Below are 13,143 nucleotides of genomic sequence, written 5' to 3'. Positions count from 1 at the left end.
TGAGGAGGGGGAAGAAGAGTTGGGCCCGCCTGCGCAAGAATTTGTGGGTCTAATGAAGACTTTTTCTTCTTTTCAGTATTTTGCTCTGCATCTTTCTCCTAGGTTTTAGAAGAATCTTTCTTCTTTTTTTCACACCCAGTGTGTGTTTTCTTACTCACCCTGGTGCAAACCCATTTGTCTGCCTTCTTACCCAGTTCTTGGGGCGAGGTCAGACATGAGTCCACCAGGTACTGATGCAGCTTCTCAGACACAGATATTAAGGATGTGCTGTCTCAAGAAGGAGAAATTCAAAATGCTCACCCTGGCTCAGGTGCTGCCTGCCTTGGACCCAGGAGACTGGATGGTAGCCTTGGACTTGCAGGACGCTTATTTCCACATCCCCAATCCTGTCTGCCCACAGACGTTACCTATGATTCATGGTAGGTCACAAGCACTTTCAGTTTACGTGCTCCCTTTAGGCCTTACCAGCGCTCCTTGGGTGTTCACGAAAGTGATGGCGGTGGTTGCAGCTCATCTGCGCAGGTTAGGGGTCTCAGTCTTCCCCTGCCTAGATGACTGGCTGTTGAAGGCGCCTTCGCTCCAGACAGTTGTCTCCCACCTTCAGACTACGGCGACCCTCCTGCACCAGCTGGGGTTCACTATCAACGTGCCGAAGTCACACCTGACTCCCTCTCAGACACTCCCTTTGATAGGAGCTGTTCTGGACACAGTGCAGTTTCGGGCTTATCCTCCCGAAAAGCGAGTCCAAGATATTCAAGCTATGGTTCCGATCTTTCAGCCTCGGTCTTGGGTTTCGGTGAGAGTGGCTCTGAGGCTGCTGGGCCTCATGGCCTCCAGCATCCTGCTAGTGACACATGCGAGATGGCATATGCAGGCTCTGCAGTGGGACCTGAAGTTCCAGTGGGCGCAGCATCAGGGAAATCTCTCCGACATAGTCCAGATCTCGGTGGGGACTGCGAAAGACCTGCAGTGGCAGCAGATCCCTCTCCCTTCCCCAACCAGATCTCTCTATAGTGACAGGTGCATCACTTCTGGGTTGGGGCGGCCACATGGGGGAGGCGGAGATCAGAGTCTCTGGTCTCTGGCAGAGTCGGGACTCCACATAAATATGCTGGAGCTCCGGGTGATCAGGCTTGCGTTAAAAGCATTCCTTCCCTCTCTCAAAGGGAAAGTGGTGCAGGTGTTCACGGACAACACTACTGCCATGTGGTACTCCAACAAACAGGGCAGGGTAGGGTCCTGGACCCTTTGTCAGGAGGCACTACGCCTCTAGACATGGCTGGAACATCAGGACATTACCCTGATGGTTCAACATCTGGCGGGCTCTCTCAACGTCAGAGCAGACTAACTCAGCCGTCGATGCACAGTCGATCACAAATGGCGTCTCCATCCGGAGGTGGCTCAAGGTCTTTCTCAAGTGGGGAGAGCCTTGGTTAGATCAGTTCGCCTCCGCAGAGAATGTGCAATGTCAGCTATTTTTCGGGTTGGAGTTTCCTAGGTGGCACTCGCTCGGAGGCGCTTTTCATCTCAGGTGGAGCTCCGGCCTCCTTTACGCCTTCCCGCCTATCCCTCTTCTGTCCAGAGTTCTCAAGAAAGTCGAGTACGACCGGGCCCAAGTTATCTTGGTGGCTCCAGACTGGGCTCGAAGAGTGTGGTATCCAGAGCCATTAAGCATGTCCATCAATCCTCCACTCAGACTGCCTTTGCCGGCGGATCTTCTGTCGCAGCATCAGGGGACGGTTCTCCACCCGAACCTATCCAACCTTCACCTTCATGCGTGGAGATCAAGCGGCAACAGTTGATGGCATTTGCCCTTCCACACGAAGTCTGTAATGTTATCTTGGCAGCCAGGCATCCATCGACTAAAACTGTATACGCCTGTCGTTGGAATAAATTAGTGGCATGGTGTACCAACGAATCTGTTGGCCCCCTTTCTGCCCCTCTTTTAGAGGCGGTTCTATTCATTCTTTCTTTAGCCCAGCAGGGCTCTGCCTTGGGCACCCTTAAAGGGTATTTGTCTGCCATTTCCGCCTATCTTAGGCTTCCTGATCAGCCCTCACTCTTTAAATCTCCTATTGTGAGTAGGTTCTTAAAAGGACTCAACCACTTATTTCCTCCCACTGTTCATCATGCCTCAGTGGGATCTTAATCTTTTACTTACATACTTGTTGTGTACCCCCTTTGAGCCAATGCATAATTGTCCCTTGCGGTTCCTCACATTCAAAACTGTCTCTCATTGCTATCACCTCTGCTCGCAGGGCAGTGAGCTTCAGGCCCTTTCTTCAAAGCCTCCATACTTCTCTGTACACCCTGACAAAGTGGTGTTACGCACTAGAGCTTCCTTCCTTCCTAAGGTGGTTACACCATTTCATGTAGGCCAGTCCATCACTTTACCTACCTTCTACGCACCCCCACATCCTTCCCATGAGGAGAGATTCCACCGCCTGGATCCAAAAAGAGCGTTGGCGTTCTACCTCAATCGTACTAAAGATGTCCGGGTGGATGATCAACTCTTTTTTGGCTATGTGGGTGCGAAGAAAGGGAAGGTGATGCGAAAGCTTACCATCTCTCGATGGGTGCTTCTTTGCATCAAAATGTGCTACGCTTTGGCTAAGAAGCAACCTCCTGAAGGCTTGCGGGCTCATTCTACCAGAGCAACTGCTGCATTCACTGCGTTAGAATTCGGAGTTCCTGTCCTGGATATGTCAGGCAGCTATGTGGGCATCCCTACACACGTTTCCTAAGCATTACTGCCTGGATAGTCAGGTCCGTCGAGAAGGCTACTTTGGTCGTTCGGTCCTGCGGGACTTTCTAGTATGATCTTGGTTCGCAGCCCACCACCGAGGATGGCATTGCTTGGGTATCTATTTTAAGGTAAGGAATCTGCAACTAGAAGTCTCTATCAGATGTAAAAGTTTCGGCAACAAACTATCTGGTAGAGACATATTCTAGTTGCAGATTTCTTACCGCCCACCCATCCTCCCCGCTTGTGAACTGATTTCTAGGGATAGGGATTCCCTCTTTCAGCTTCTTAGCTATGGTGCACCAATCTGTGTTCTTAGCGGCTCTGCGCTCTGGCGTGGAAAGCTGTAAAAAAAAAAAAAACTGACGTCACTGCGCGAGGCGGCGTCTATGTACTACCCCTGATGTCATCACGGCGACTAAGACGCCTGCGGAGTCGACCGACGCCACCTCCCCACACGTAAGTATTGCTCGAAGAAAAATCTCCGGATCCAGTCTGACGCCTGGGGGAAAATTCTAAGGTAAGGAATCTGCAACTAGAATATGTCTCTACCAGATATTTCGTTTCCGAAGGTAAGCAACTTGTACTTCTTTACCAAGACTGCTTTTCTGCTAAAGTTGGTGTAATTTAGTTCACCAGTTTGGGCTGTAGCTGTCTAAAAATTGAAAAATCCTCAGATATTGCATGAGGAAAAGTGTTTTGCGCCCTCCACCCCCTTTATCGGCCCACGCTTAATGAGTCACCACAAAACTTTTCACACAGCAGCTAAAGTGGCGAGCTACTTATGAAAGTTTCAAGAAGATTCATCAAAAGTGCACCAATGTTAGTAGCAAAACAAAAAATGATTTTTTCTATGGGAAAAGTTTGTCTTGGCTATTGATAAATGTAATCAAGCTGCAGTGGCGAGTGCACAATAAATGCTGCTGCTAGGTACTAGGGAAATACCATACCAAAATGGGCTCTGCGTCCTGTATCGGACGGTTATGATGACTACGGTAAGCCCCAGAAGCAAAATAGAGAGGCTCGTAGTAGTAGGGGTGTGTGGAGAAGTAGCTGGGGTTAAGTTGCCCTACTTGTGGAGAACTCGGCAGCGTGAAAGAAGCGCTGTCTGGCGTGTTGGAGCCCTGCTGGTGGCTTAAATGGGAATTTAAATGTAAGTACATCTTGCTTGGGAATAAGAGAATTGAAGAAGGAAAAGACGAGACGATAGACAAGAAAAGGCATATTGGGAAGGAGTAGCTGTATATAAGAAAGAAAAAAAAGAATGGTCGTGAGGAGAAAAGGTGGAAAAACTGAACCATAAAGAAAATCATAAAGGATGTTTTAGGCACAAACGTGAATCAAATGTAGGGGCTTTTGAAACATCCCTAGTTAGCAACTAAAAATATACAATGTAAGGTCAAAGTAAAGGTAAAATGGTAAAGAACGCTTACTAAAGACTTAGCTGTTGCCTGGAGCAGCAGTAAGAGTGGGCATTTACTGATGTTTCTGCTCTTTGTATCACTGAAGGCATACTACTGTTGCTCTCCTTTTGTGGCTGTAGGGGCAGAATAAAAATATTTGCATATTGTACTACCGCATTATCTTGTAACATTGCAGCACATACGCAAAGATCATTCTGCAGCCATTGATTGTCATTTACAGTGTTTATAAGTTAAATGTGATCAGCCACTTACTTTGTGAAATCATTTGTTGCATCGAGGGTGTGGTCATGACCACCATTTCATTTGATGTCTGTTACGGTTTCGGGGCACGTGTGAGTTATGCTTTGGAAAGTTTAACATACCTGGAGTATTCCAGGTTTTTTCAATTTTATTTTGTAAGCTTAACTGTACTTAAATTGTGATTGCCTTTTATTATTCCACTTAGGCAGAAGAAAAAAAATATATTGGCCAGTGCTGAACTGTATCCTAATGTGAACTCCTATCTGACTGAGCCAGAACCAGTCTCTGTCCTTCCATGAAATAAACTTGTGTGTACTTAGTCTTTAAACGCTTTTGCATGCTTTTGTTCATGCCTGAATGTGTTTCTCTCTGGTGCTAGTCTTGGAGCTTTCGAATAATTTTACAATTAAAAATGACAAAATGATGGGCTTTGTCAATGTTTACAAATCAATGTTAAATTGATGCGCATAGACGATGGGGATTGAGTTTGACCTATTTGTTTTTATACTTTGCTTTAATGCAGTAAATTGACAGTTGGGCAGCTGTAATGATAGGTTAATAATGGGAGACCTTTTTCCCATTACCACCTGTAACTAGGTTCTGATCACAATAGCAATACAGTTAAGTCACCTGCACCTCTTTTTCAGGACCCCAGCAGTGGATTTGTTTTGCTTTTTTTCATGATGCCATTTGTCTGCAGTATTGTTCTGTACCGTTTTGTTGTATACTGCAAGCCTGTAATGATGACAAATCTTGCAAAGATGTGTACGCTATGTACATGAAGTGCACATGGCTCTGGAGCACTGGTAGTTTAGTAGGCGAACTGCAGAAAGTTTGTTTGATATATTTTGACACTCAAGATGACATTGTACAATGATTCTAAAGGGTCTAATCAAGTACACAAACGGTGTTTTTTCAAGAGCTACTAAACCTTTTAACTCCTTATACTAAGGTCTTGCTTTCTTGGCTAAGCTGAAACTGTGTATGACCTAAGCAGTAGAGACACAATAATAGGAAATTGACTTACGTTACTAATTGTTATCAGAAGTGATTGCTAGAACATCTGCCCTCACATTTCTTTTTGAATCAGGCTATGACAAGATTTAGCATGCAATCCACATTAGGTCCATCTTCATTGGGTCGAACTTTAGACCACTGAGGAACTGGAGCCGTGAAGGAAAGTCTTAAAATATACACACTGGTGTTAAGTGAGCAAATGTGGCATTAGGCCCCCCCCCCCCCCCCCCCTTACTGTCTCTATCCGTTGTATTTTATATTTTTTCTGTTCTAAGCTCTCTCCCTTTTTTCTGCCCCCCCCCCCCATCCCACCCCTCCACAAAACTCATTATCTACTAGTAGGCCTTTGACTCTTACTAAGAACTTCTAATGCACCATTATCCATGTCCATCTGTCACCATTTTAAGTATATGTTCTAGGCTTTGTGGAATACACAACATTGTTTACAGATTAACCATTAATGATGATCATAATCTTATTCCTCACTGGCTGTTGGTCTATGATGATCAAATGTATATTTTTATAAGGAAGACATTCACTCCTGTATACACAATGTACTAAAATTGTAGTCCTTAGACTTCTGGGAATATTATTTCTAACCTGAAAGAAGGTAAGTGGATTAAAAAGGTGACACGCCCCCTTGACTGAAACGTCTGATTGTCTTATTAGCATAACCTAACTTGATAGTATTCCTTGAAAAGTGGGCAAACAAAATATGCAAAGACAAAGTTAGAAAAATGTTATATATTCTATATACTCTCGTGTCTGTACTTCCTTCCACTGCAGCTTTCCTGCTGCGCTTCTGGTGCTCTCAGATGGGACCCGCTAAACAATGGTATACATCCCTTTTCGAACGCTTTGCTAGTTCTTTTCCTGCCCATGGTAAAGAGTGGAAAAGTGTGTGTATACACACAAACATGCGCGCACACACATGCAGTCGCTATAGTTATATGTAATTCAATACCCATAGAAAAAGCATTTGTTTCACGAATAACTTTGGCGCGATTTTATGACTCTTAACAAAACATTCCTAAAAAAGATCTGTAGTTGCTCCTTCCTGGAAACATTCAGTGTGATCTTTCAGGCAGGGGCCAAGAAAAAATGGTGTCCCAAAACACTTTTTCCCCTGTTGCCTTTTGAAAAAATTTGACCGATACGAAGAAAATGGCTAAACAGAATTACATCAGATGTAGCAGAAAGCTAGATATATACGTGGCATGCTTAGATACGAAGAAAATGGCTAAACAGAATTACATCAGATGTAGCAGAAAGCTAGATATATACGTGGCATGCTTTTGTGATCAAGTGTAAATCCGTTCAGCCATTTTAAAAAAAAAAAAAAAAAAAAAAATGAACATTCAAAAAGTAGAGAGATCTGAATGGTTGGTCCAGTGGCGATCCTGCAGGATCGCTAATTAAAAATATTAAATAAAGAGTTCTGGTAGGTTGGAAGGGCTTTTTCTTGAACCCCTCCCCACCCTCAAGAGTCCTGTGGGATTCAGTGCGGTGTTCATATGGTCTTGCAAGACTCCATTAAGAGCCAGAATTGACGTGTGTCCCCCCCCCCCACCTCCCCCCCACACCTTTCTCTCTCTTTCTCAGCGATGGAGGGGCAGGATTTGACTGGAGTCATATCGCTATAAGATGTTAACTTAAAATAAATAAAAAAACTAGAAATTCACTGAAAAAATAAAGGGCAGTTATACGTAAAACAAAAACAGATATTCACCAATCCTAAATACTGAAACTCGCCAGTTATACGTAACTGACATAAATATAACTTACACTGCTATAATACACTACTTATGATCACACATTACATCACTGACATCTGCAGCAGTGTTAAACTTGTGCCTGATTTGGTGTAAATCTCTTCACTAGTTCTTGAGAAATGACATTTCATGCTGCAGAGAGGCTGCGGAACCAACAGATATAAAGATAAGTCCTAAATTGGCTATGGCAGCCAATCCGATCCTATTACCCTGTCATAGAAAACATTTTGAAAAACATAAGGGGTAGGGTAGAGATCACCTTGCCTGCCAGGCACTCACCACTGGGCCAAATTATTTATTTTTCGGCTCTCGCGTTTTGTAACTGTCCGAAAGGGGGACAGAATTGGGTGAGACGTTCTGGGTCAGCTTTTTTTGTTTGGAGGTGGATGGTGTGGCTCCCCTCTTAATGCATTTTGTAAGGCCTGAGAGCCCCCCCTCCCCCCCCCCCCCCCCAACCCCACCCCCACATTGATTTCAAGCTTTTTCTTGGTATATTGGCACCTTTTAATTTTTGTTTACTTTGCCACCAGAGAAGAACGTTTTATTTTGCTGTATCCAAGTTTTTCCTAACTTAAAAACATCCTCAGTAAATAGTGGCATTCAGCAGTTTCAAGAACATTGGATGTTTCAGATCATACTTAGTGTTACTGAGGGAAATTTCCTCTGTATTGTGAAATGTGTGTATTCTCTCACTTTTTAGTTTATCAACTCTGATGGAGTTAGTACTGATTAAATTCTATTACATTAATTATATATGAAAATGGATTTAAAGAAATTGTATAGTACATTGACAAAGTATTTTTATCTGTTTGAACTTTATAATGGATTTGTTTGAATTATTAATACAAAATAATGTATTGTGCTAAAGCATGGCAATATGGATTTGTTTTTTATTTTTACCTGGAGGAACCTGATGGCTATTTAGCATTGCTGTTTATCCATGCAAGGTAATTGTGACTTGAATGTAAAACTAATTGTTGATACTTTGCAGAACATATGGAATTGTCCGATGACCCGTATGGTCTCCCCGAGGAGCTTAAAAAGGCAAAACCTGGTGAGAAGTCTAAAGAAGGTGCCAGGAAGATTTTCAATGCACCCAAGCGAGTAAGTATTTGCATTTGGAATGGTCTTCACTTGAATGATTGTTGTTGTCCAACATGAGATTTTGAAGCCTTTTTTGATATAAGGTTCTGTAACGTCCATAAATAATGGCATTGTGCTAGGTCACATTATTTTAGAAGCCAGGAATGAAGTTTAGTAGCAAAAGAGCCCTGACTGTCCCATGGAGAAACATTTTGCATTGCGCAGTGTTCTGCATTAGTAAAGCTATACTTCCATGATTAACTCATAATAGTCATGTTTTTGAAGATTTGCTCCTTGTGTGACTGTATGTGGTACAGGTCTTAAAGGCCCCCCTATTTTGTGTTTTATAGGCTCAAAATTTGTATTAAAGTGAAATTTAGAAATTATATAACGTTGGAGAAGTGATAATGAACGTGAGTTGATAGTAAATTAGATTTGAAATCACAATTCGAAAAGCTGTCAAAAATGGGGATTACCAAAATCTGGTTATATCGACTGCATTTTAGGATTAAATAAAATTTATAGCTCTGACAAGCAAGTAAATGTAAATTTTTCTTTAAAAGGAAAAGCGATGCTTGGCTATGTGTTTTTGCTTGTTGCATTGAACTTGTAGAACTGTTTTTGCTTCAGCACAACCAAAAATACACACATATAGGAAAATGGCTCCCTGTTGCAGTTACCCCCCCCCACTTTTTGCCTGATATTGATGCTGACCTGACTGAAAAGTGTGCTGGGACCCTGCTAACCAGGCCCCAACACCAGTGTTCTTTCACTAAAAATGTGCCATTGTTTCCACAATTTGCACACAGATAAGTCCCTTGTAAAAGGTTCCAGTGGTACCAAGGGCCCCATGACCAGGGAAGGTCCCTAAGGGCTGCAGCATGTGTTGTACAACCCTAAGGGACCCCACACCTGAAACATGCTGAGTGCCATTGCAGACTGTGTGTTGGTGGGGAGGAAAAGGCAAAATTGACATGGCACCCCCCTCAGGATGCCATGCCACAAAATACTGCCTGTGGCATAGGTAAGTCACCCCTCTAGCAGGCCTTACAGCCGTAAGGCAGGGTGCACTATACCACAGGCGAGGGCATAGCTGCATGAGCAATATGCCCCTACGATGTCTAAGTCTTTTCTTAGACATTGTAAGTACAGTGTGGCCATACTAATTATATGGTCTGGGAGTTTGGCAAAACGAACTCCACAGTTCCATAATGGCTACACTTGATACTGGGAAGTTTGGTATCAAACTTCTCAGAATAATAATCCGACACGGATTGGGAATTGGATGGGGAGTTTGGGGAGTTTGGGGAGTTTGGGGAGTTTGGGGTGGATGGGGTGGATGGGGAGTTTGGGGTGGATGGGGAGTTTGGGGTGGATGGGGAGTTTGGGGTGGATGGGGAGTTTGGGGTGGATGGGGAGTTTGGGGTGGATGGGGAGTTTGGGGTGGATGGGGAGTTTGGGGTGGATGGGGGAGTTTGGGGTGGATGGGGGAGTTTGGGGTGGATGGGGAGTTTGGGGTGGATGGGGGAGTTGGATGGGGGGTTTGGGGGGAATGGGGAATTGGATGGGGAATTGGATGGGGAATTGGATGGGGAGTTTGGGGGGAATGGGGAATTGGATGGGGAGTTTGGGGGGAATGGGGAATTGGATGGGGAGTTTGGGGGGAATGGGGAATTGGATGGGGAGTTTGGGGTGGATGGGGAATTGGATGGGGAGTTTGGGGTGGATGGGGAATTGGATGGGGAGTTTGGGGTGGATGGGGAATTGGATGGGGAGTTTGGGGTGGATGGGGAATTGGATGGGGAGTTTGGGGAGTTTGGGGTGGATGGGGAGTTTGGGGAGTTTGGGGTGGATGGGGAATTGGATGGGGAGTTTGGGGTGGATGGGGAATTGGATGGGGAATTGGATGGGGAATTGGATGGGGAATTGGATGGGGAGTTTGGGGTGGATGGGGAATTGGATGGGGAGTTTGGGGTGGATGGGGAATTGGATGGGGAGTTTGGGGCGGATGGGGAATTGGATGGGGAGTTTGGGGCGGATGGGGAATTGGATGGGGAGTTTGGGGAGTTTGGGGAGTTTGGGGAATTGGATGGGGAGTTTGGGGTGGATGCGGAATTGGATGGGGAGTTTGGGGTGGATGGGGAGTTTGGGGTGGATTTGGATCGGAGTTTGGGGTGGATTTGGATCGGAGTTTGGGGTGGATTTGGATCGGAGTTTGGGGTGGATTTGGATCGGAGTTTGGGGTGGATTTGGATCGGAGTTTGGGGTGGATTTGGATCGGAGTTTGGGGTGGATTTGGATCGGAGTTTGGGGTGGATTTGGATCGGGCTGGGCTGGGCGGATTGGATTGGATTGGATTGGGCTGGACGGATTGGATTGATTGGATTGGGCTGGACGGATTGGACGGATTGGATTGGGCTGGACGGATTGGACGGATTGGACGGATTGGACGGATTGGATTGATTGGATTGGGCTGGACGGATTGGATTGATTGGATTGGGCTGGACGGATTGGACGGATTGGATTGATTGGGCTGGACTGGACGGATTGGACGGATTGGATTGGGCTGGACTGGACGGATTGGGCTGGACGGATTGGACGGATTGGACGGATTGGATTGGATTGGGCTGGACGGATTGGGCTGGACGGATTGGACGGATTGGATTGGATTGGGCTGGACGGATTGGACGGATTGGATTGGATTGGATTGGATTGGGCTGGACGGATTGGGCTGGACGGATTGGACGGATTGGATTGGATTGGATTGGGCTGGATGGGTTAGATTGGGCTGTACGGATTGGATTGGATTGGGCTGGACGGATTGGACGGATTGGATTGGGCTGGACGGATTGGACGGATTGGATTGGATTGGATTGGGCTGGACGGATTGGACGGATTGGATTGGATTGGGCTGGACGGATTGGACGGATTGGATTGGATTGGGCTGGACGGATTGGACGGATTGGATTGGATTGGGCTGGACGGATTGGACGGATTGGGCTGGACGGATTGGACGGATTGGGCTGGACGGATTGGACGGATTGGATTGGGCTGGACGGATTGGACGGATTGGATTGGGCTGGACGGATTGGACGGATTGGATTGGATTGGATTGGATTGGATTGGGCGGATTGGATTGGGCGGATTGGATTGGATTGGATTGGATTGGATTGGATTGGGCTGGGTGGATTGGATTGGATTGGATTGGATTGGATTGGATTGGGCTGGACGGATTGGACGGATTGGATTGGATTGGATGGATTGGGCTGGACGGATTGGACGGATTGGATTGGATTGGATTGGATTGGATGGATTGGGCTGGACGGATTGGACGGATTGGATTGGATTGGGCTGGACGGATTGGGCTGGACGGATTGGACGGATTGGATTGGATTGGGCTGGACGGATTGGATTGGATTGGGCTGGACGGATTGGATTGGATTGGATTGGGCTGGACGGATTGGATTGGATTGGGCTGGACGGATTGGATTGGATTGGGCTGGACGGATTGGATTGGATTGGATTGGGCTGGACGGATTGGATTGGATTGGGCTGGACGGATTGGATTGGATTGGATTGGATTGGGCTGGGCGGATTGGATTGGATTGGATTGGGCTGGGCGGATTGGATTGGATTGGGCTGGGCGGATTGGATTGGATTGGATTGGATTGGGCTGGGCGGATTGGATTGGATTGGATTGGGCTGGGCGGATTGGATTGGATTGGATTGGGCTGGGCGGATTGGATTGGATTGGGCTGGGCGGATTGGATTGGGCTGGGAGGATTGGATTGGATTGGATTGGATTGGATTGGATTGGGCTGGGCGGATTGGATTGGGCTGGGAGGATTGGATTGGATTGGATTGGATTGGGCTGGGCTGGGAGGATTGGATTGGATTGGATTGGATTGGGCTGGGAGGATTGGATTGGGCTGGGAGGATTGGATTGGGCTGGGAGGATTGGATTGGATTGGGCTGGGTGGATTGGATTGGGCTGGGTGGATTGGATTGGATTGGGCTGGGCTGGGTGGATTGGATTGGATTGGATTGGGCTGGGCGGATTGGATTGGGCGGATTGGATTGGGCTGGGTGGATTGGATTGGATTGGATTGGGCTGGGCGGATTGGATTGGATTGGATTGGATTGGGCTGGGCGGATTGGATTGGATTGGGCTGGGCGGATTGGATTGGGCTGGGCCGATTGGATTGGGCTGGGCCGATTGGATTGGGCTGGGCGGATTGGATTGGATTGGATTGGATTGGATTGGATTGGATTGGATTGGATTGGATTGGATTGGATTGGATTGGGCTGGGCGGATTGGATTGGATTGGGCTGGGCTGGGCTGGGCGGATTGGATTGGATTGGGCTGGGCGGATTGGATTGGATTGGATTGGGCTGGGCGGATTGGATTGGATTGGGCTGGGCGGATTGGATTGGATTGGATTGGGCTGGACGGATTGGATTGGGCTGGACGGATTGGATTCGGTTGGGTTGGGCTGGACGGATTGGATTGGGCTGGATGGATTGGATTCGATTGGGTTGGGCTGGACGGATTGGATTGGGCTGGACGGATTGGATTCGATTGGGTTGGGCTGGACGGATTGGATTGGATTGGGTTGGGCGGATTGGGCTGGATTGGGCTGGATTGGGCTGGATTGGGCTGGATTGGGCTGGGCTGGGCTGGGCTGGGCTGGGCTGGGCTGGGCTGGGCTGGGCTGGGCTGGGCTGGACGGATTGGACGGATTGGATTGGACGGATTGGATTGGACGGATTGGATTGGATTGGATTGGGCTGGGCTGGGCTGGGCTGGGCTGGGCTGGGCTGGGCTGGGCGGGTTGGGGCGGGTTGGGTTGGGTTGGGTTGGGTT

General features: G+C 46.9%; 1 protein-coding gene across 4 annotated transcripts in view; it reads left to right on the top strand.

The window, feature by feature from the left end:
* WAPL (WAPL cohesin release factor) overlaps window positions 1–13,143 on the top strand; it is a 769,297-nt gene that overhangs the window by 98,087 nt on the left and 658,067 nt on the right. For all 4 annotated transcript variants that reach the window (XM_069240591.1, XM_069240593.1, XM_069240590.1 and 1 more), the window contains exon 4: window positions 8,188–8,300. In XM_069240591.1, coding sequence (XP_069096692.1) covers window positions 8,188–8,300 — 113 coding nt within the window. The remainder of the gene's footprint in view (window positions 1–8,187; window positions 8,301–13,143) is intronic.

This window comes from Pleurodeles waltl, chromosome 6 (assembly GCF_031143425.1).
Source record: "Pleurodeles waltl isolate 20211129_DDA chromosome 6, aPleWal1.hap1.20221129, whole genome shotgun sequence".
Classification (NCBI taxonomy): domain Eukaryota; kingdom Metazoa; phylum Chordata; class Amphibia; order Caudata; family Salamandridae; genus Pleurodeles; species Pleurodeles waltl.
Note: the sequence above shows the minus strand (reverse complement) of the source record. Positions and strands in the feature narration are given on the sequence as shown.